The following is a 22,868-nucleotide window of genomic DNA, read 5'->3' as shown; positions in this document are numbered from 1 at the left end:
AGTCAAAAAGCAACAACCCTGTGACTGCAAAACCACACAGTTTCTTCACAGGCAACACTGGTCTCAAGTAGCCCCCAAACAGGATGTCTGGCTGCAATTAGGAGAAACATGAGAAACCTGACCCCCTCCACGTAAAACGCCGAAAACAAAATGCTCGAGACGCACAAGAATGTGAAAATCACCAGTCTTAGGAGCCTTCCACTGATCACAAAAACTGTTTCAGGATATATAATTATCTTCAGCTACAGAGCGATGATAAGTACTTGGTACGCGTAACAGACGGTTGAGAGGAGATGCAAAGATTTTACAGCAATTATATTAAAGCAGATAGGATGCAAATTTGAAATCTGATTCAACTTATTTTCAGCCAGTCTAGATTCTGAACTCTTCGGCTCTACGGTAGATGTATGAACATGAGAACTACTGAACAAATCTAAGCGAACCAGGCTTTCTTTTGCATAACACTGCTGTCCTTTTTCCAGTGCAAACATGAGCGACACCTTCTTGCCGTATTTTAACATTAGGAAGGCTCAGTCCCCGGGGTTCTCCCACTTTGCTGCTTTCTGCCTCCTGCTAAAAACGAGGCGCCAGGCTCACATGCGCTCTCTGGTTACCTGGTGGGCTCCTGCTCCTGAAAGGGAAAAGCTGAAACGCCTACTGGACTAGTCACAGGCAAAGTTAATCCTTCAGAATGGAATTCAAATCAGTCATCTGAAAGGGAGACTCCTAGATCCTGTTGCCATTTCTTGAATACTTTTGTTGAGTGTCATTTTTTTTCCCACCCTGCCCTTTCCTTTACTGAATTTTCATACAATGAGTTTGCGGCGACCATCACCGGATATAACAACAACAAAATGTTACAGCTGGACCCTGTATTAGTTTCAGCTGTAGTTAAAGCTTTTTTTTTTTTTTTTAAGCCAATACCAAAGCGCTGAGGGAGGGAAGAAGAAAAAGGGAGACTTATTCCTGAGAGATTTAAGGGTTTGTTCATCCAAGGACTGGACAGCAGCAGCAGCTCTCTCCCTCCCTCTTGTATTAGGGAACTATAGTTTGTCTAAGTTGTCCAATTCTAAAGTTCATTTCTTTAAATATATAAAAAAAAAAACCTTCACCAAATATTAAAATAAAACCCTTACTACATTAAGCCAGATAACTAATCACTTCCACATGGGTGTTGTTCTTCCAAACCACTGTGTGTGTCTGCTCCAAGTTCACCCACACACATATTCCACTGACATCTGAGCCATTCAGTTACTCCTTTTGGTCACCAATTTAATCCACATTTACCAAAAGAACAAGAAAAATGAATGTGCCTCTGACCTTGAATCACGTAGATATTTGGGTGTTTTTTGGCCAGCAGTTAAGACACCAGAGTCCCACTTTCGAGTATCTTTCAGCTTCCTGCTGACCGAGACTGGGAGGCAGTGTTGACGGCACAAGGATCCAGGTTCCTGACACCCCCGCGTGGGAGACCTGGATTGAGTTGCTGGCTCCCAGCTTCAGCCCAGCCCCAGCCACTGAGGTCGTCTGGGGAGTGAATCAGTGGATGGGGGCATGCGCTCAAGCCTGCCCTCCTGCCCTCCTCCTCTCGCATCTTTGTCTCTCAAACTATTTAATGACATAAAAGAAACCAAAGTACATATCTCTCCTGTTTATATACATATATAACCTAGTCTACAGGATGCAAATAACAGTATTGGGCAACCAGTCTAGACTCATCAAAAAAGAGGGAAAATTTTAAAAACTAAATCTTTAAAAAAATTTTATTTACTGAAAGGCAGAGCGACAGATAAAAGGAGGGAGAGAGGGAGAGAGTGGAAGAGAGAGGGAGAGAGAGGGAGAGAGAGGGAGAGGGAGGGAGAGGGAGGGAGAGGGAGGGAGAGGATGGGAGAGGATGGGAGAGGGAGGGGGAGAGAGGGAGGGGGAGGGAGGGAGGGGGAGGGGAGGGGGAGAGAGAGATCTTTATCTGCCACCTACTGATTCACTCCCCAAATACCCACTAAGTTCAAGACGGGCAAGGCCAAAGCCAGGAGCCAAGAACTCCATCCTGGTCTTCCACACGGGTGGCAGGAACCCAAGTACTTGAGCCACCATCTGCTGCCTCCCAGCACATTTCCAGAAAGCTCAGCCAGAAGCGAAGGCAGGACTTGAACCAGGCACTTCAACGTGGGATGTGGGAATCTCAAGCAGCCGCTTAACCTACGATGCCACAACAATGCCTATCTGTCAAATCTAATATTTTTTTTTAAGATTTATTTATTTATTTGAAAGGCAGAGGCAGACAGAGACAGAGAGAGGTCTTCCATCTGCTGGTTCACTCCCCAACTGGCTGCAATGGCCAAAGCTTCATGGATCCAAAGCCAGGAGCTTCCTCCAGGTCTCTCACATGGGTGCAGGGGACCAAAGACTTGGGCCAACTTCTACTGATTTTCCAGGCCATAGCAGAGAGAGCTGGATCGGAAGTGGAGCAGCCGGGACTTGAACCAGCGCCCCTACGGGATGCTGGCACTGCAGGCTGCAGCTTTACCCACTACGCCACAGCACCGGCCCAGAAATCTAAATCTTAATTAGAGCCTAGATAAGAAGAGTTATAAAAAGCATTCTGAAAACAGTTGGGGAAAGCAGAATTTTGAGAGTGTACTTCAAAAAGTTTGTGGAGGGGCATCACTGTGGCCTAAAAGGGTAAGCCTCCACCTGCATTGCCAGCATCTCATACGGTCACTGGTTCAAGTCCTGGCTGCTCCACCTCCAATCCAGCTCTCTGCTAATGTGCCTGGGAATGCAGCAGAATATGGCCCTAGTTCTTGGGCCCCTGCACCCACGTGGGAGACTCAGAAAAAGCTCCTGGCTTCAGCCTGGCCCAGCTCTGGCCATTGAGGCCATCTGGGGAGTGAACCAGCGGATAGAGGTCTTTGTCTCTCTCTCTGTCTCTCTTTTTATATCTGTCTTTGAAATAAATTTTTTTAAAGATTTGTGGAAATGAAAAGATCTTGTTGCAAAAAAAAAAAAACTTAAATCAATACATAACTTCATGACAATGTGTTTTTCATGAACTTTTTGAAGATACTACGCATGCACGATCTCAAATGTTTTGTTTTTTTACAACAAAATAAACTTATCTTTTCATTTAGTTTTCCAAACATTTTCAAGTGCCCTGGTATGTGAAATGGCATTATCAAATTACTGTTAGTTTCTGTTAAGTATGATAATGTTTGTGATTACTTAGAAGAATGTCCTTAGGAAACGAATGCTAAAGTATTTAGGGGAAAAGTAACATGCTTTCAACCAGTTTAGCCACACACATGCAGAAGTTCCAATATTAAAGCAAGAGATGGGACCAGTTCAGAAGGTTAAGCCTCCACCTGCGTGCACTGGTTCAAATCCTGGCTGCTCCTCTTCCAACCCAGCTCCCTGCCAACGCACCTGGGAAGGCAGTGGAAGATGGCCCAAGTCCTTGGGCCCCTGCACCCATGTGAGAGACCTGGAACAAACTCCTGGCTCCTAGCTAAGGCCTAGTCCAGCCCTGGCCGTTGAGGCCATTTGGAGAGTGAACCAGTAGATAGAAGATTTTTTTTTCCTTCTTTCTCTGTATCTCCGCCTTTCAAAAAAATAAACAAATCTTAAAAAAAATAAATAAATAAAGAGAAAGAAAGCCAATGTAGCAACATGTTAACAATTGATGAGTTTAGTGACAGATACATGGATGTTCCTTGTACTATTCTTTAAACTGTTCTGTAGATTTGAAATCTTCCAAAATACAGAGCTGGGGAATAACAGACGCAACATTCATCCTGCAGTGATCAGTTATTCCTGAACCCTGCTTTGTGTTAAACACGGACAGGCGCAGTGAGTTAAACACAGGCATCCCGCATGCACGCCAGTTCAAGTCCTGGCTGCTGGCTTCTGATCCAGCTCCCTGATAATGTGCTTGGGAAAGCAGCAGAGGATGGTCCAAGTCCGTAGGCCCCTGCACCCACGTGGGAGATCCGGATGGAGCTCCTGGCTTCAGCCTGGCCCAGACCTAGCTGTTGCGGCCACTTGGGGAGTGAACCCACAGATGGAAGATTGATCTTTCTCTGTAACTCTTTCAAATAAATAAATCTTTAAAAATAAATAAACATGGGCCAGCGCCGTGGCTCAATAGGCTAATCCTCCACCTAGCGGCGCCGGCACACCAGGTTCTAGTCCCGGTCGGGGCACCGGATTCTGTCCCGGTTGCTCCTCTTCTAGGCCAGCTCTCTGCTGTGGCCCAGGAAGGCAGTGGAGGATGGCCCAAGTCCTCGGGCCCTACACCCCATGGGAGACCAGGAGAAGCACCTGGCTCCTGCCTTTGGATCAGCGTGGTGCGCCAGCCGCAGCGTGCCAGCCGCGGTGGCCACTGGAGGGTGAACCAACGGCAAAAGGAAGACCTTTCTTTCTGTCTGTCTCTCTCTCTCTTGCTGTCCACTCTGCCTGTCAAAATAAACAAACAAACAAACAAACATGGACAGGCAATGAAAGGGCTTAATATCTTATGACTCAGAGTCCTATAAGCCTGCTGGTTTCTAATAAACTCATTTTTTTATTAAAGATTTATTTATTGGCCGGCACCACGGCTCACTTGGCTAATCTTCCGCCTGCGGTGCCGGCACCCCAGGTTCTAGTCCTGGTTGGGGCATCGGATTCTGTCCCGGTTGCTCCTCTTCCTGTCCAGCTCTCTGCTGTGGCCTGGGAAGGCAGTGGAGGATGGCCCAAGTGCTTGGGCCCTTGCACTTGCATGGGAGACCAGCAGGAAGTACCTGGCTCCTGGCTTTGGATCAGCGCAGCGCGCCAGCCATAGTGGCCATTTGGGGGGGTGAACCAAGGGAAGGAAGACCTTTCTCTGTCTCTCTCTCTCTCACTATCTAACTCTGCCTGTCAAAAAAAAAAAAAAAAAGATTTATTTATTTATTTGAAAGGCAGAGTTACACAGACAGAGGAGAGGCAGAGAGAGAAGTCTTCCATGCACTGGTTCACTCCCCAGATGGCAGCAACAGCTGGAGCTGTGCCAATCTGAAGCCAGGAGCTTCTTCCAGGTCCCCCACTTGGGTGCAGGGGCCCAAGGACTTGGGCCATCCTCTGCTGCTTTCCCAGGAACATCAGCAGGGAGCTGGATTGGAAGCAGAGCAGCCAGGACTCGACTGGCACCCATATGGACTGCGAACGCTACAGGCCGGGGCTTTAACCCACTGTGCCACAGTGCCAGCCTCTCATGTGGGTTAGAAATGAAAGCTTGGGGCAATCAAGTGACTTACACAAAGTCACAAAGCTAGAAATGACAAAGCTAAATATTTACTTACGAATATATCAACACCAACTACAACAATCAAGTTCAAATGATTAAACAAACTTATGGACACATAGAAATTCTTGGCCCAAAACATTAGAGTTCACTATTTCCTGACTTAAACTAGGCGAACTGTCTGAAATATCCTCAGTGGCTGCTCTGACGCAGCAAATAGGCAAAAATTCTGAAATCCTAATTCCCAAAGACCACAGACAGAAAAGGGGCCCTCCAATCCCACAGAACTAAGGTATTCAGAAAGGAATGGCTGCGTGGCTATCCCCAGCAAGATCTCTACCCAGAAAGTGTGGCATGACGACGCCTGGCTCAGCCAGAACAGGCTGCCCACCCCGGTGCATCCAGTCACTGGACGGAAGTGACAGCCAGGAGGAAGGGAGGGAGGGTCACTGGGAAAAAGGAGCTTCAGCTTCAAGTCTCATAAAATCACGGACTCACACCCTCAAAGAGCCCCTCCTCCCACGTGCGGTGTGTCGTCCTCACGCCTGGCTTTGAATCCCCTTCACCAGCAACAGCGGGAACGGCCCTGACTCTCAACAACTTGTAATTAAGGAAATGATGCTCTCGTACGATGCTCCCAACACTTCCCGTCTTCAGTACACCCAGCTACTTTTGACCCCTGAAACCCAGATAAAGACACCCAGGCCAAGCTCCTGAGATTCACATACTTAGGGCAGGAGATGTCCGACCACCATTCAGGCAGTGGACGCCAGGCAAGCTCCCAGGCAGACCTGCACCAGACCTCAAGGGCTAGGCATGGGGACTTTTCTCTGAGGAGCACGAGTCTTTTAAACACCTTCAACTTCTACAGGGAAAATGGAGTCAGGGAATGCAAGTTTTACTGTACATCTAGCCAAGACACTCCTCGAACGGACGGCCTTCACCGTCTTTACTGCAAGGAAGCCCACTCCTCACCAGGACCCGGGACCACCACACCTGACACTTAACAGGAAGACTGACAGTACGCCCAACTCCTCTGCAGTGACAGGGAAAGGGGCGCGGGGGGGGGGGGGGGACAGAGGCCACATAACAGAGAGACCTAAACCTTAAAGCCAAATGTCCAAGGACGAATAGCAAGCACAGAACCCAGGGGAAGTATCTCAGCTATGTTCTTTCCAGATTTAAAAAAAAAAAAAAATCAGCCATGTTGTGCATATTCAGCCAAATTTTCAGGCTCTTGAGACAGAACCACCACTGGGGGAGCCAAAGGAGGGCAGAACACACGGCGCTAGTCCGGGACTCTCGGGGGACAAGCAAAGCCCAGCTGCACCCTGAAAGGAAGGAAAGGAGGCATCCGATTTTCTTGTGTGGAAACGGGAACAGCCATCTGACCTAACCACTGCTGCAAACGAGAAAAAGCTAACAAGCTTGAGAAACCCATTACTTCGGGAATCCATGTGTGCAAGTCCCAGGAAAATGCCACATTTTAGAAGAACACTCCTCCAATGTTAAGATGGTCCTTACACAAGGCAATGAAAGACATCGTTTTATTCTCCAAATGCTTCATGCTCTCCAAAGTGAGGTCACACTCTGAATCAAAGCCTGCAATCACTTGTCCCCCGTGCTTGGGAAACATGGGCTCGTCATGTGAACAGGCCAAACATTTGAAAGACACTGAAATCCTCCAATTTTCCCATACTCTAACACAAACAAAAATGGATTCATTTGTCTCATCTTCTCTCAACTCCAAAAAATTTTAATCTAATTAGTGCGACTTGGAAAAGGGCATTTGTGATCATTTTCTTTGACTTCCTCTCTGCTAAGAACTGGAGGAAGTCCTTCCTAACAGGAGACTAAATTGCCAACGTCTGCCACTTTCGAACGCTGTGGTTTTCTAAATAGTTGTGTTAAAACAAACGTAATCATCAAGGTTTGCCAAATGAAACTATTAATGTTTTAAACGTATGAAAATACAGTATTTATTTTATATAGCAGGAGAAAGTGTTAGTCTCCAAAAGAAAACATAACCAAGTCCAGCTCCTGAAACAATAAATATATATATATACACTTAACAAATATTTCTGCAAGAGAAAGACGCTTTTCTCTGGAGGCGAGATCCTCCGTGAGTGTGAGAGGCTGCAACCCACCTGCAGCTACGGCCGGTGCAGGCCAGGCGCCTCCAGCTCCAAGCCACAGGACGCCCTGCTCAGCCATTTGAGCGAGGGTACCCGTGGTCCCAGGACACAGGGAGGCCCTGGGTGGGAACCTGGCAACAGCATCAAGAATGTAGTTGGCCATCCTCAGCATGTGGGCTTAGAAGCGGGCAAACCTGAGGGACCAGCCTGAATGGAGGCTGGTTGCCCACTGAGGCCCAGCGAGGTCTCATGTGAGAAAAGGAGCCATCCTCTCCTTCTAAACATGAGGAGAACGGACAGTGTCCCAGGGAGCCCCTCTGTCAACTGCCCTCGACAGGGGCCAGACTTGAGTTACACACTCACCCCCCCATCAAACATAAGGGGCGAGGGCCACGCCCACCTGCATGGCCCCCCTTGGTGATAAGGACCCTTCTCTGATGGGCAGAGATCTGAACCAATCACAGCTCTGTGAACAAGGAAAGGGGGATGGATGTGCCGACAGGGGACCAGTGGCCTCATTCACAGAGTCCAATATGGCTGTAATGATGACCACAACAGTTCTGCAATGATCAACAGAGATACACAGTCAGGCAAGGTTTCCGCCACCCCCAAAAATATCTATATCCTACTATGCCATTTCAAATCAGAGGTTGTTATTTTTCAAGGAAAGGGGGTAAAAAAATCTATCAGTCACCCAGTACTTAAATCAACTATAGAAATAGCTAAATAGTTACTGCTTTAATTAGCCTCATATTATCAAACTGTGGTTTTTAAGGAACCTCCAGAATGTGAAATTATAAATGCAACCCAGATGTTCACTAAAAAAAAATGAAAACAAGATTGTTTTTACTTCATAGCAACCAAATAGGTCAACCCATTTCCTCCTTCAGAGAATTCTCAGAGGACCACAGACTCCACTGGAAGAGCACATGTTTCGTACGCATCTGTCCACAGAAAAGGAAACGGCTGTCCAAAATAAATGGGGAGCATCGCATGTTCCCAGGAAGAGCGAGCTAGAACACTGCAGGAAGGCTGTGTCTACACACGGCCAAACATCTGGATGCAAACCGGGGAAGAAAGTCACCGGAACCCAGACACTGGGAACCAGTGTTCAATCATCAAAATACTCAGTTTTATAGCAAGCTGCTGACGTTTATTAATTATAGGAATACATTTTCCCAAAAAGGTAGTTAACAGCAGCACTACTGGGAGCTTAAGGAATTTTTATTTTCTCCTATTTGAACAGGGCTCCTGGTGACTTACTGGGCAGTAACTGAGTAAATTTACTCTGTGAGAGTAAGTTACAAAATCTTCTTAGCCAACTGAATGGACTCAGGTGAGCCTCTAATATTTACGTAAGACCAGAAGATATTCATCTGAAATAAATGCCTGCTGAAATGGCTCCAATTACAGAACACGACAGATCCTCATGTCTATTCTACAGTGTCATCCTGGGACTTTAACTACAGAAAGTCTGTAAGTTGGTTACTTTTCAAAGTCAGGGTGGAGAGTCATGTACTTCCTACCCTCATTTAAATGATTTACTCTTTCCCCACAAACTCAAAATTATTTACCGTATTTTCAGCAGTTTTTAGGGTCCTCTAGTAAAGCTGTTTAAGCTTCGTTTCACTTCACAAGTTTCAACAGTCCTACATCACAAACTGAGAAACCTGCCTCCAAAGGACTAATTTCTTAAAACTAATCTACTTAAGTTACAAACACTAGAATACGAACAAACAACAGCATCAGGAGTCTAATACTGAATGACTGTCGATCTATCACGAGGCAGGTGTTCGGCCCAGCAGTTAAGCCAGCAGCTGGGGCGTCTGCAGCCCCTGTTTGGAGCGCCTGAGTTCAACATCCAAGTCCAGCTCCTGACTCCAGGCTCCTGCTGCTGCAGGCCCTAGGAGACACCGGTGATGCCTCAAGTAGTTAAATCACCGACACCCGTGTGGGGAACACAGATGGAGTTCCCAACTCCCAGCTTCAGCCCCAGCTGCCATCTGGGGAGTGAACTAGTGGACGGAAGCTCCTCTGCCTCCCTCTCAAATAAAATGTCAAAAATGGGGGGCGGGGGGGGGGGTAGTATTTACTGGAGAAATGCTTGTTTGCAAAGCAAACACAGCTTTCGCTTACCGGCTCCAGCCACTGTGGCTCCCCTCTAGGCCAGGCTTCCGCCTAAGGGAAGATGCACCTTTCCCCTACTCGCTCTCACCTCTCCCCCAAAACGCTCTTCCTTAAAGTTACCAAGACCAGCAGACACTTCCCCATCATCAGGTCAGGCCGCCTCTGCAGAGCATTCAGCACAGCAGACCACTCTCCTCTTTTAAAGAGATTTATTTATTTGAAAGGCAGAGTTACAGAGAGGAAGGGAGAGAGAGCCATCTTCCATCCGCTGGTTCACTCTCCAGTGGCCGCAACAGGCAGGACCGGGCCAGGCCAGAGCCAGGAGCCAGGAGCTCCAGCCGGGTTTCCCATGCAGGTGGCAGGAGTCCAAAGACTTGGGCCATCTGCTGCTGCTTTCCCAGGCGCATTAGCAAGGAGCCGTATGGGAAGTGAGGTAGCTAGGACGTACACCAGCAATCATATGGGATCCCAGTGTCACAGGCAGCAGCTTGGCCTGCTGCCCCGCCACCTCCCCCCTTAACTTCTGCGATGCCACACAACCCCCACCATTCCCAACCTCACTGGTCCCCCTTCTTCAGCCCCTTACTGTGCTGTCCTCAGCCCTGGGAAATGAAATAAAATCTTCCCAACATTTACCTTCTACCCACACGGGTCTTCTGGTGGCAGAACACCACAGCCAACTGCATGCCCAGCATCTCCACGTGGACACGTCACGCTGAGTCCAATTCTCAACACCAAAACGGAACTCCTGCGAGGCCGCTTCCAGGAAAAGCTGACTCGCTCACTGCCGACCAACCCTTCTGCCAAGAACAACTACAAAGCTGAGCAAATCAGGAGAAACGTCGGAAGGCATCAGGGCACTACCAACCCCGACAGGTCTCGGAGGCCAGGACCCAGACAGGAAAGAGGTACAGAGAGGAGCACCCAACCTCCGGAGCTACTTTTCTGAGGCTTTTCCCAGCTCACAGCAGAAGCTGGGAGCCAAAATACTAAACAAAAAACTGCAAACCTAGGGTCAGAAGAATGTCCAACAGTTCCCATGCCCTAACTGTCTGCCAGTCTCTGCAAGAAGACAGCCAGCCTCGACCGGCACTGTGGTACACCGGTTCGAGTCCCAGCTGTTCCACTTCTGATCCAACTTCCTGCTAAAGCACCTGGGAAAGAGTGGAGGGTGACCTGAGTCTTTGGACCCCTGCACCCACGTGGGAGACCCAGACGAAGCTCCTGGGCTTTGGCCCAGACCAGCCTTGGTCATTGCGGTCACCTGGGGAGTGAATCAGCGGGTGGAAGATTCTCTCTCCCTCTCTCTCTGTAACTGTGCCTCTCAAATAAACAAATATTAAAAAAAAAAAAAGCCAGTTTTAAATGATCTCTAACTTTTCATACATTATCCAGAATTTAAAGCCTACTAAGCACATCCTAAACACATAACTGAAAACCAAAATAGAATAATACGACAGGATGATCAATGATAAACAAAATGATAGGATCATAAAATAGATCACAGAACTCACAAAGCATCCCAACGATGGAGTCATCAGACATGGACTTCACGGTAAATATCAGTCTAATAGTACAACACTGAAGTTAGTTGACAAGGTGGGTATCAGAAAACTGGAATCTCACGGGTAAAGAACACTGAAAAAGACAGTAACTCGGCAGACAGGTGGACAGCAGAGCCGAGGAAAGGCCAGAAGGAGACAGACTCAGTGAAACATGGAGAGGAAGGATGAAGAACAGAGAAGAGGCGAGGCAATGGGACAGAGAACACAGCTGATGCACATGGCGTCAGAGCCCCCATGCAGAGGGACCAGGAACGCGGCAGAAGCGAAGAAAGAAGAAATACAGATCAGGAACTCTCCAAAGCCCATTTAACACCAAGTCTTGTCACAGCCCTACCAAAAGGAACAACAGTACCAACCCCAGGCATGACAGTTTCAAAGAAATCACATCTGGACACATCATAGTAACAGCTGAAGACCAAAAGGCAAAAACAAATGGGGGGCCGGCTCTGTGGCACAGCGGGTAAAGCCGCCGCCTGCAGTGCTGGCATCCCATATGGGTGCAGTTTGAGTCCCAGCTGCTCCACTTCCGACTCAGCTCTCCGCTATGGCCTGGGAAAGCAGTAGAAGTTGGTCCAAGTCCTTGGGCCCCTGCCCCCACGTAGGAGACCCAGAGGAAGCTCCTGGCTTCAGATTGGTGCAGCTCCAGCCGTTGCAGCCATCTGAGGAGTGGACCAGCAAATGGAAGACCTCTCTCTGCCTCAGCCTCTCTGTAACTCTGCCTTTCAAACAAATAATTAAAAAAAAAAAAAAAAAGGATCCTTAAGAGGCTGGGGAGAGGCACAATAACTTCAAAAGAGCAACAGTAAGACTGTCACAGCTGATTTTTCGAGCAAGAAGCAAGGACAGCTAGAAGGCAATGAAACGCGCGACCCCTTCAAAGCACTCCAAGTCAACTCCAGGGGCGGGCACTTGGCACAGCAGGAAGACGCTGCCTGAGATGCCTGCGTCCCCTGTGGGAGTCTCAGTTCTGCTTCCAGCCCAGCTTCATGCTGATGTCCATTCCAGGGGGCAGCAGAAGATGGCTCAAGTACTGGGATCCTGCCCCCCACATGGGACACCCATGAGTGCCACGCTCCTTGCTTCGGCCTGGCCCAGCCTCAACCACCGTGGGCATTTGAGAAATGTACCAGTAGCAGATGGAAGAGCTCTTTGCCTCTCAAATAGATAATTAAAAAAGAGAAATTCACTTGATAAGCTGCATAGCCAGTGAAAATATCCTTCAAAAGTGGAGGCAAAAACATTTTGACCAAAAAACTAAAATAAAATGAAACCCTCAATATGATTCTCTTCTTTTCGCTCAGCAGCACCACCAACCTAATCACAGAGACCTAGAGTCCCCTGGGCTGGAGCAGCTGGTCAAGGTAGGACGTGAGGACAGGATTCCAGGTAGGGGGAGGACAGAGCAGACCCGGAGAGAGAAATGCATGATCTGCATGTTCAAGGGACCACTCCAGCTGTGGTATAAACGAGGTGGCACCAGGGCAAACTCGCCAGGGCAGCTCTAAGAATGACACCGCTCCGTAACACCTTAAGTATTCTACTTAAAAAATAAAGACTGGGGCCAGCGCTGTGGTGTAGTGGGCAAAGCCACCACCTACAGTGCCGGAATTCCATATGGGTACTGGTTCGATTCCTGGATGCTCCACTTTGATCCAGCTCTCTGCTGTGGCCTGGGAAAGCAGTAGACAATGGCCCAAGTCCTTGGGCCCCTGCACTCGCGTGGGAGACCCAGAAGAAGCTCCTGGCTTAGGATAGGTACAGCTCTGGCCATTGTGGCCATCTGGGCAGTGAACCAGCAGATGGAAGACCTCTGTCTCCGCCTCTCTGTAACTCTGGCTTTCAAATTAATAAATACTAAAAAAAAAAATAATAATAACACCAGGCCACTGCCTGCGGTATCAGCATCTTAGCTGCCCCACTTCTGATCTGGCTCCCTGCTGATGTGCCTGGGAAGACAGGGGAAGCTGTCCCAGCTGCTTGGGCCCCTGTGCTCAGGAGATCCAGGTGAAGCTCCTGGCTCCAGCCTGGCCCAGCACTGGCCACTGTGGCCATATGGAAAGTAAACCAGCACATGGGGGGATTTTCCATCTGCCCCACCTTCTAACTCTGTGTTTCAAGCAAACACATCTTAAAAAAAAAAAAAAAAAAAAAAAAAAAAAAAAGAAAGAACAACAGAACATGAACAGTAATTCTGAGTAGCAGGAACATGAGTGATTGTTTCCTCATTTTCTGCACTTTTCTGTGTTTTTATACAGATTTGCTTATTTGTTCTATGTATGTCCTTCCTTCTTCTGTCACCCTAATCTGTCCAGCCTGCGTAATAACCACTTGAACCACCCACCCCAGCAATTCCCCTGTGCCCTTCCCCAGTCAACTCCCCAAGTCCTCCAGCCCCCTCACCCTCCTCGAACTGGCTCTCCACTCGGCAGCAGGGAACACTCTTCTCAAAAAGGCAGGGACGCTAAGTGCTAAGTAAGGACCTAAAACCCAAACACTGGAGTTCGACCCACGATTCCATGACTGACTACCTATGTCTTAGCTTCCCTGTCTGTAAATTGTGATAATATGACAAAGAATAAAGACCTGTAGAACACACATGACAGAACCTGGCCCAGAGGGCAGGCAATATGCAAGTATTAGCTAAAATTATTGCCATGTAAATCCCATGTCATTTGCCTGTTTAAAATCCTTCAGCTGCTCCACGCACTCAGAATCAAATCTGAATTCCTAACCTACAGACAGCAAAGGCCTGCAAGGCCCCCGCCTGCCCCCTCCCTCTTCACTCTGTTCCAGCCACAGAAAATTGCTTTCGATTTTCCAAACACACCTGCTCAGATCCGGCCAGCTCAGGGGCTCTCCCCAGGTCACAATTCCTATAGGCTGAACCGGAAGGGCCATTTCCTCAAAAAGACTGTCCCAGGCCACACAGCTTTCCCTAAACCTCACCCATCCCACACCCTACCCCACAACTTCCCTTAACACATTCAGCCTGTTCTGCAATCATTTTATGGGGCTGTTTGCCTTGCTGTCCGCCTCCCTCTCTGAACACAAGCTCTGTGAATGCAAGACATTCCTCTGCCTTATTCGCCGCTACAGCCCTCGTGCCAAGCACAGCACCTGGCAGTTGGGAGAGAGGACTTCAGTATTTGAATTAATGTCCGCAAAAGAACACACCCCAAGCCTTAGCTACAAGACTCTATCCTGTCCGCTTTTCAAGCAGTGAAAAGTGCAGTGGCAAATGTATTTCAAAACATCACATTGTACCCCATAAATACACAATTCTTTGCCAATTAAAGATAAAACTGGGAGGAAAAAGTGCAGTGGTTAATTAAAGATTTATTTATCTGAAAAAGTTAGAGACAGAGACTGAATCTCCAAATGTGTCCAACAGCCAGGGCTGGGCCAGGCTGAAGCCAGGAGCCAGGAACTTCATTTTGGTTCCCCAACATGAGCAGCAGAGACCCAAGCTCTCAGGCCATCATCTGCTGCCTTCCCAGGCGCATTAGCAGGAAGCTAGACTGGAAGTAAAGCAGCCAGGTCGCAAACCAGCACTCTGATATAGGATGCCAGCATCACATCAGTGGCCCAAGCCACTGAGCCGCAATGCAAGCCCCCCCCCACCCCGACCCTTTAAAGATTTATTTACTTGAAAGTCAGAGTTACACAGAGAGAGAAGCAGAGGCAGAGAGAGAGAGAGAGGTCTTCCATCCGCTGGTTCACTCCCCAGTTGGCCTCATCGGCTGGAGCTGCACCGATCCAGCCAGGAGCCAGGCGCTAGAAGCTTCCTCCAGGTCTTCCCACGTGGGCACAGGGGCCCAAACACTTTGGCCATCTTCTACTGCTTTTTTTTCTTTTTCTTTTTTTTGACAGGCAGAGTGGACAGTGAGAGAGAGAGAGAGAGAGAAAGGTCTTCCTTTGCCATTGGTTCACCCTCCAATGGCCGCTGTGGCCGGCGCGCTGCAGCCGGCGCACTGCACTGATCCAATGGCAGGAGCCAGGTACTTATCCTGGTCTCCCATGGAGTGCAGGGCCCAAGCACTTGGGCCATCCTCCACTGCACTCCCGGGCCACAGCAGAGAGCTGGCCTGGAAGAGGGGCAACCGGGACAGAATCCGGCGCCCTGACCGGGACTAGAACCCGGTGTGCCGGCGCCGCAAGGCGGAGGATTAGCCTAGTGAGCCGCGGCACCGGCCCATCTTCTACTGCTTTTCCAGACCATAGCAGGGAGCTGGAACGGAAGTGGAGCAGCCAGGACTCGAACTGGCCCCCATATGGGATGCTGGCACTGCAGACAGCAGCTTTATCCACTACGCCACAGTGCTGGCCCCAAGCCCCCCTTTTTTAACATAGAAAAATTCCCTCAAAAAGAGGGAAACAGCATACTATTTTTTCATGACACTTTCCCGCATTGGCAAAAGTGAAGTTATTTAACTTAACTGAATTTCAAAAAACAAAAAGACATGTTACAGTGAAAAGTTTCCTCCCCACGTAGACATCCCTCAGGCCCATCGACCATCCCAAACAGGTAACCACCGTTACTAGTTCCTTGTTTAACCTTCCGCACAATTTTCACGCATATACAGGAACTTCCTTAAAAAAAAAAAAAAAAAAAAAAAAAAAAAAAAAAAAAGTAGCACACAATGCATACAATGTACATTTTCCACACGTGACTTCTGTAACTTGACAAGGTATTTTGGAGATCTTTCTGTATCAAGTCATAAACAGCTCTCTTGTACCTTTCTACAACCTCATTCACCATCTGGTGTATTACATTATATCTGACCTGTCTCCTGCTGATGGAAGCTCAAACAAGGCAACCAATAATCCTGGATCTAGGTCATCTCACACACATGCGAATGTATCTGCAGGTCAGATTCCTGGAACTGGTATTGTTAGGTCAAAGAATTGATACAGTAGCAATTGTTTTAAAAGACTTATTTTATTTGAAAGGCAGGGTTAGAGAAAGAAGGGAGGAAGGGAAGGAGAGAGGGGGGAGGGGGAGGGAGGGGGAGGGAGAGGGAGGGAGAGGGAGGGAGGGGAGGGAGGGGAGGGAGGAAAGGGAGAGAGAGGAGAGAGAGCACACTCTTCCATACATTGGTTCTTTCCTCAAACGACTGCAATGGCCAGGATGCGCAAGGCTGAAGCCAGGAGGTTCCTCTGGGTCTCCCACAAGGCTGCAGGGGCCTCAAGACCTGGGCCATCTCCTGCTGCCTTCCCAGGCACGTCAGCAGGGAACTGAATCAGAGGGGAGCAGCTGGCACCCATATGGGATATGCTGGGGTTGCAGGCAGTAACTTTACCTGCTACGCCACTACGCCCACTCCGATTTTTTCTTCTTTTTGAAAGAAGGTCCCGCAAGCTCCAATCCACTGACTTACCCCCCAAATTCCTGTAACAGCCAAGACTGGAAAGGCTGAAGCCAAGTCTCCCATGTGGGTGGCAGAGCACCCCAACTACTTCAGCCATCCCTGCTGCCTTCCAGGGAGTGCACTAGCAGGAAGCTGGAAGTGGAGCAGTGAGGACTCACATCCAGGCGTCCTAATACACGGGATGCAGGCCTCCAAGTGGTGTCTTAGCCTCTATGCCAAACGCCTGCCCCTACACTTGTGATTTTAAAAGGGACTGCCCAAAGCTCCTGGATCTATCAGGGTCTACACAGGCATCCTTTCAAGGATCTGCAAGACAGGGAATATAAGGAATTGGGTACACATGTGATGGAAAAACTGAGAAGTCAAACAGGAAATGGTCAGACAACCCAGAGATAACCAAGAACAAGAAGCTGCTCCCACCACTAGACTGGAAGGTAAAAGCGAGGAGGGGCTGGGCCCAAGGGGCAGCAGCTGGGGAAACCAGGACCTGACGGCGGGAGCTGGAGCCCAAAGGACAAGACAGCCATCAGGGACCCTGTGGGCCAGAATGACGGTTAGCCTGGTGTCTGCCTTCCTCTTACCGTTCCATCAGCGGCTTCCACTGACCAAACCCAGCCCAAGGGCAGCTGACAGAGGGCCTGGGAAATGCTGCCTGCAGGGGTGAGTCCCTCAGCAGGGGCAGGGCGGGATGTGGACGGGAGCCAACAGCACACAGGGTGCACTACGCCTCCTCCTGCTGGGGTGCTAGGATCATCTGCCAGCAGGCGCTGAGAGAGCCTCACCGACACTCCTGTGTTCAGGCGTGGGGCGAGCACCTGTCCAACAGGGGAAAGGGGGGACTGCAAGCTAGCTTAATTTTTATTTATTTTCTTGTGAGTGAGGCTGGGTGGCATTTCAAGTGAGCACAGGCTTAACCCTCATCTAAACGGGTGGGGGGGTGGGGCGGTGAGGAAGGGAAAAACCAATTAAAGTTAATTCACCTCATCTGCCAGGGACAGTCCACTCAGGAACATCAGTCAAACAGATGGGGGCAGGGAGCCACACGGGCCGGCCACCTTCCAAGCAGGGACACAGCTCAAGAACCGCTCTAGAAAAACTGAACGGCAGCAAAGCCTCAAAGGAATTAAAAATACCTTAACTACGCTCTGCACACATTACGGAGAACAATGAGTTCTTGTAATCTTGTACCCCCACTCGCTCCCTGTAACTGCCTTCCAGGCATTCACGCCACCAGCCTCCCTCCTTATCTTGCGCCGAAAGAACAAATATTACCACCCTGGACAGCAGGTTCAATCATAGCAAGCAGGAATCAATTTTTATAGTCTTCTTACTTGACCAATATGTTAACCAAAGAAAACAAACAAACCTGTAAATCGTCTTATGTCTCTGCCATAACCACCGTGTGACTGGATCATCCCTCTCTTCAACAAGCCTGAAACTGACCCCCCCATATACCCAAAAACGTTATGCTTTATAATCAGATGGCAACTAAACCGTTCTCTTTCAGAGGCTGAACTTCATCTCTAAAACCATAAATTTTAACACATAGCATGTTTCGAAAAATATAAATATTAATAACTATTAAAAAAAGTGAAGTGTTATGTTAACTTCAAGACCTCCAACAATCAAGAGTTAAATGTGAACACTGGGGCTGGCGCTGTGGCATAGCAGGTAAAGCCACTGCCTGCAGTGCCGGCATCCCATATGGACACTGGTTCCAGTCCCGGCTGCTCCACTTCCTATCCAGCTCTCTGCTGAGGCCTGGGAAGGCAGTGGAAGAAGGCCCAAATGCTTGGGACCCTGCACCCACGTGGGAGACCCAGAAGCTCACGGCTCTGGCTTCGGTTCAGCTCAGCTCCAGCCGTTGCGGTCATCTGGGGAGTGAACCAGCGGATGGAAGACCTCTCTCGCACTTGCCCGCTCGCTCTCTCTACCTCTCTGTAGCTCTCCCTTCCAAATAAATAAATCTTAAAAAAAAAAAAAAAATGTGAGCACATCCAGCTTATTCAATAACCACCACATAAAGACTCAGTTCAAATTCTCAAAGATTCTCACTTGAAAGAAATACTTAATCCTAAGATTGCCAAACATATTTTTAAATGTCTTCCACAACGGAAGGAAGGATGATTTTAATAAATCAAATTAATAAAGGCTGAAAGTTGCTTTCCACCACCCACCAAGCCGCTTGGCATCTTAGCAATCAATAAATAACTGTTCATTGTTGAATGAATTAGATGCTGTACTTCAAAACATTCGCCTGCCTATAAGCTGCTTTTTGCCAATCTGAAAGTAATATACGCTCATCCCAGACACCTGGAAAATATAAAAACTAAGAAAATAAAACATCCATAATGTCACCAGCTTTTATTTTGTTTAGAGTATGATGTGTAAAACAACTGCTTATTTTTAGTGGTTATAAAATGTTTCATCTAATAAACTTGCCATAATTTACCTCGCCAATCCCCTACTGGTGGACAGTGCTGTTTTCAATAACTTACAAACAGCTGAAGGCACACAGCTTCGTTCACAAGATTTTTTTTTTTTTTATTTCAAGGTTGTTTGTGATATATTCCCAGAAGAAACGCAAATGGCCCAATTTGAAGACTTCTGATAATTAATACCATCCCTTGCTGTCACGGTCCCAGTCCTCGAGTTCTATAAATTGCTGGAACACAGAGGCTTCCTCCCCCTACCCCCTTACACCTGCTTTTACCTTCACATCTTTCTGCATTTCCTCATTCAGAGTGCACAGAAGCACCTCCCAAATAAAATCGCCAAGCCAGCCAGCTACACACGTCTAAACACTGCAGGTCGTTTGTCACTCTTCTCTGACAAAGGGAAACCTACCACGACAAAGCGCAATAGGCTGGCGCCCGGCACCCACGGGGAACCCATTACTTAGGATCTGACGCTGCCAGACGGGGCAGCCTGGCTGTAGGAGGGTTTGCAACTGGGCTCCTGCTTGCCACAGCACCCTCTTCCATAAACAGCACACCCACTCGGGCCACAGCAAGAACCACGCCGGGCGCCAACTTCCCACCATCCCAGCCGCGTCGGCTTCTTCCTCCACGCGACAACATCTCCCTCTGAGCCCCACTTGAATTCTAGAAGGCACCTTGATTAACCACTTCATCCTGAAGCATTCAATACTGCTGATTCTTACAGGCAGCTGCTCCCGCAGCCTGTAATTAAGATTTTTTTTTTCCCTGAACGCTCCCTTATTACATGGGGGTCTGATGACTCCGGCTGTCAGCAAAAAAAAAAAAAGAGAGAGAGAGATCGTTAGCCAAAGTAGAGAGAGCCTCCACTTTGGGTGCCCCTGTTAAAAAAAAAGGGGGGGGGAGGGCAGATGGGCGTTAACCCTTTACTGGCCAAGGCAATGACCCACTCATTCCATCCGAAGAGGGAGGCACATTTTTCTGTCTGTAAAACCTGCTATGCAGAATGACACACAGCAATCTGACTCCACTCGGTCATGTTCAACCACCACGAGGAAGCTGAGGGTCCAGCAGGGACCACCCGGGGCTAGGCTGTGCAGGGCGCGACGCACTGTGGGGGGAAAAGGGGGTCTCCCCGCCTCGGCTCCTGGCTGTGGCTCCCGACTCGCACCCTCGGCTGCTGCGCTGCCTCGGTTCGCTCTTTCTTTTGCCTACTCTGTAACATTTGCTATTTTATAAAACGCGTGTGCAGACCGGGACTCCAGCTGCCCCGGCCCCTCGCTGAACGCAATTCCAGAGACCACTTCGGACCTAAAGCCGAGAGAAGGGGCACGATCCTCAGCCTGTCCTCCTCTTGTGCCCCTCCCGCAGAGCCCCGATTCAAAACTTTCCCCCTCCCCACTGCCTACAGCTCCCGACCCCCCGAGACATGGGGGCTTCCAGGGGGGTGGTCGCACACAGCTGGGGGGCTCCGGAGGGCGTGGACGCCCTTGGCCGCCACAAGCCGGGAAAGGTCGCCCCGCAGGGTCCCGCGCCCCACAACAGCGACCCCCGCGCTCCGACCCGCGGCGGCCCCGGCTCCCCACCCGGACCCCTGCTCGGTGCTGGGTGGTGACCCCGGCCCGCCTCGTCCCAGGAGTCCCCGGCGCCGCAGCCTCGGGCCTCCCGCGCTCGCCAGCCGGCACCGGCGTAGCCCAGGACGCCGTCTCCGCAGGCGGACCCCCGGCTCGGGACCCCCGGCCCGGTCGTCCGCTCGCGCCAACCCACCCCCACCACAAACCCCCGGCCTCAGGCCGCCAGCGGGCCGGCCACACCTCCGACACTTACCGCCGCCGCCCTCGCCACCGCCGTCCTCGTCCATCGTGAAGCCGCTCCCGCAGCCGGCAAGCCCGGGGCCGACGGTCAAGGGGCCGCTAGCTGGGGTCCCTGCGGGAGGGAGCGCGCGGACGGCCGGGCGGCTCCTCAGCGCGCGGCCCGGGTCGCGGCCGGGCCTCCTCCCCGCCGGGCGGGGCCTCGCCGCTCGGCGCGCCGTCACGTGACCGTGGCCCCGCCCCTCCAGTCGCGGCCCCGCCCTTCGGAGCTTGCCGGTCCGGGCGCTGTCTGCTTAGCTGGGGCGGCCGAGACGGCGCGACCCTCGGGGTGCAGGCCCCCTCGTGCGCGCGGCTGGCGGCAGACCTCTCCGCCTTGTGCGGGCCCCGGGATGCACGTGGGGTCTGGAACACGGGGACGGATCCGTTCTGCTGCTGCACACCCAAGTGGCCGGGGGGCGGGGGGGTGCAGCTCGCACGTGCGCTTGGTTTGGATGGGGCAGGGGAACAGCTGGAGGCACCCAAAAGTCAGACCCTCCCCGCTTCGGCCCCCCCACCCCAAGACAACATCAGAATAATTGCAGGCTTTCGGCTTCCTCCGGGGCGGTAGAGCCTCTCCGCTCCTGCCCGGCCGCGGGTGCGCGCTCCAGTTGCTTAAAAGGCTGCAAACCCAGGCCCAGTGGGGCACACCTGAGGTCCAGCCCAGGGAAGGCGGGAGGGCGGGAGGGGGTGGCCGGCGTGGCGTCGGATGCCCTTGGAGTTTAGCGCCAGCCTCTCTTGGATCGCTGCCAGCTGCCCTGGATTTATGGCTACAGGAGGAGGTCTGAACTCAATTCCCCGTGGGCACAGGCCTGTGGGGCAGCCGCCTCCCCTCCTTCCTGCCCCAAATCTCTGTGGATCGCCTGCCTCACTCGCCGCCGGTCTGGCTTCCAGTAAGGCACAGAACGCAGCCCCTCCCAACTGGCCTTTCTGCTTGAGCTAAATTGCATTAAAGAAAAGCAAACCTTGTAATGGGGGAGATGGCTCATCTCTAATAGAATTCTCTGGCAACTGTTTTATATTTGCAGGTCGCTCATTGAGTCAAAGGACTTTTCCCCCAGGGGGTCATCTGTCTAAGCCAACCACGGTTGTGGAGAGAATCCAAGGAGTTCTACCTGCAGAAAACAACAAGAATTAAGACACAGAGCGCTCAGGCACTTCCAAGGCCATGGGCCACTCTTGTGTGACAAAGGGACAATGTGATGCAGGTTCAGGTCCCCACCCACACAGGTGGCACGCTGGTCTTGTTCACATCAGTTTGTTATCTTAGAGATAAGAGCATCCAAGGATAGCATACTTTGAACTCAATAATGTGATACCTGGGTGTTGAACTCACAGATATGACCAACGTGAAATATGTCTCGACGTCAACTCCTGGTGTTTTAGATGTCTTAGGAGTGGGAGCTGCAGGCCGGCGCCACGGCTCACTAGGCTAATCCTCCATCTGCGGCGCCGGTACCCCAGGTTCTAGTCCCGGTTGGGGCGCCGGATTCTGTCCTGGTTTCTCCTCTTCCAGTCCAGCTCTCTGCTGTGGCCCAGGAAGGCAGTGGAGGATGGCCCAAGTCCTTGGGCCCTGCACCCGCATGGGAGACCAGAAAGAAGCACCTGGCTCCTGGCTTCAGATCAGTACAGCGTGCCAGCCGTAGCGGCCATTTGGGGGGTGAACCAAGGCAAGGAAGACCTTTCTCTCTCTCTCTCTCTCTCTCTCTCTCTCTCTCTCTCTCTCACTGTCCACTCTGCCTGTCAAAAAAAAAAAAAATAGCTTTTCGGTGTCACTCAAATACCACCAAGACATCGGTCATCTAATCTGCTTATGTGAACATTGCCTGAGCACATGGAAACATTAAGTACCTTAGCTGTCCACTGAGACCAGCATTCCTTGTTAGGTCCAGTTCGGATGCTGAAAGTTTTTTTAAAATGAATGTGTAAGGAAAATGATTTGTCAAAAAAATTACTAAATCCAGTTATTATTAAATTGTTGCCACCACTTTTGTCAGGTACCACCTGTAGTGTGGGCCCTGCCCCAGGTGCTAGGAATACAATGGCGAAAACGCCAGCATCGTGGTGCAGTAGGTTAAGCTGCTGCCTGCAGCACTGCATCCCATATGAGCGCTGGTTCGAGTCCCC

General features: G+C 50.2%; 1 protein-coding gene across 1 annotated transcript in view; it reads right to left on the bottom strand.

The window, feature by feature from the left end:
• CYTH3 (cytohesin 3) overlaps positions 1-20,906 on the bottom strand; it is a 105,012-nt gene extending 84,106 nt beyond the window's left edge. Inside the window, exon 1 of the mRNA XM_070064377.1 lies at positions 20,722-20,906. Coding sequence (XP_069920478.1) covers positions 20,722-20,755 — 34 coding nt within the window. The 5' untranslated portion in view covers positions 20,756-20,906. The remainder of the gene's footprint in view (positions 1-20,721) is intronic.
• Positions 20,907-22,868: the final 1,962 nt, after the last annotated feature.

Source organism: Oryctolagus cuniculus, chromosome 19 (assembly GCF_964237555.1).
Source record: "Oryctolagus cuniculus chromosome 19, mOryCun1.1, whole genome shotgun sequence".
NCBI lineage: Eukaryota > Metazoa > Chordata > Mammalia > Lagomorpha > Leporidae > Oryctolagus > Oryctolagus cuniculus.
The sequence above is the reverse complement of the archived record's forward strand: the minus strand, read 5'-3'. Positions and strand labels throughout refer to the sequence as shown.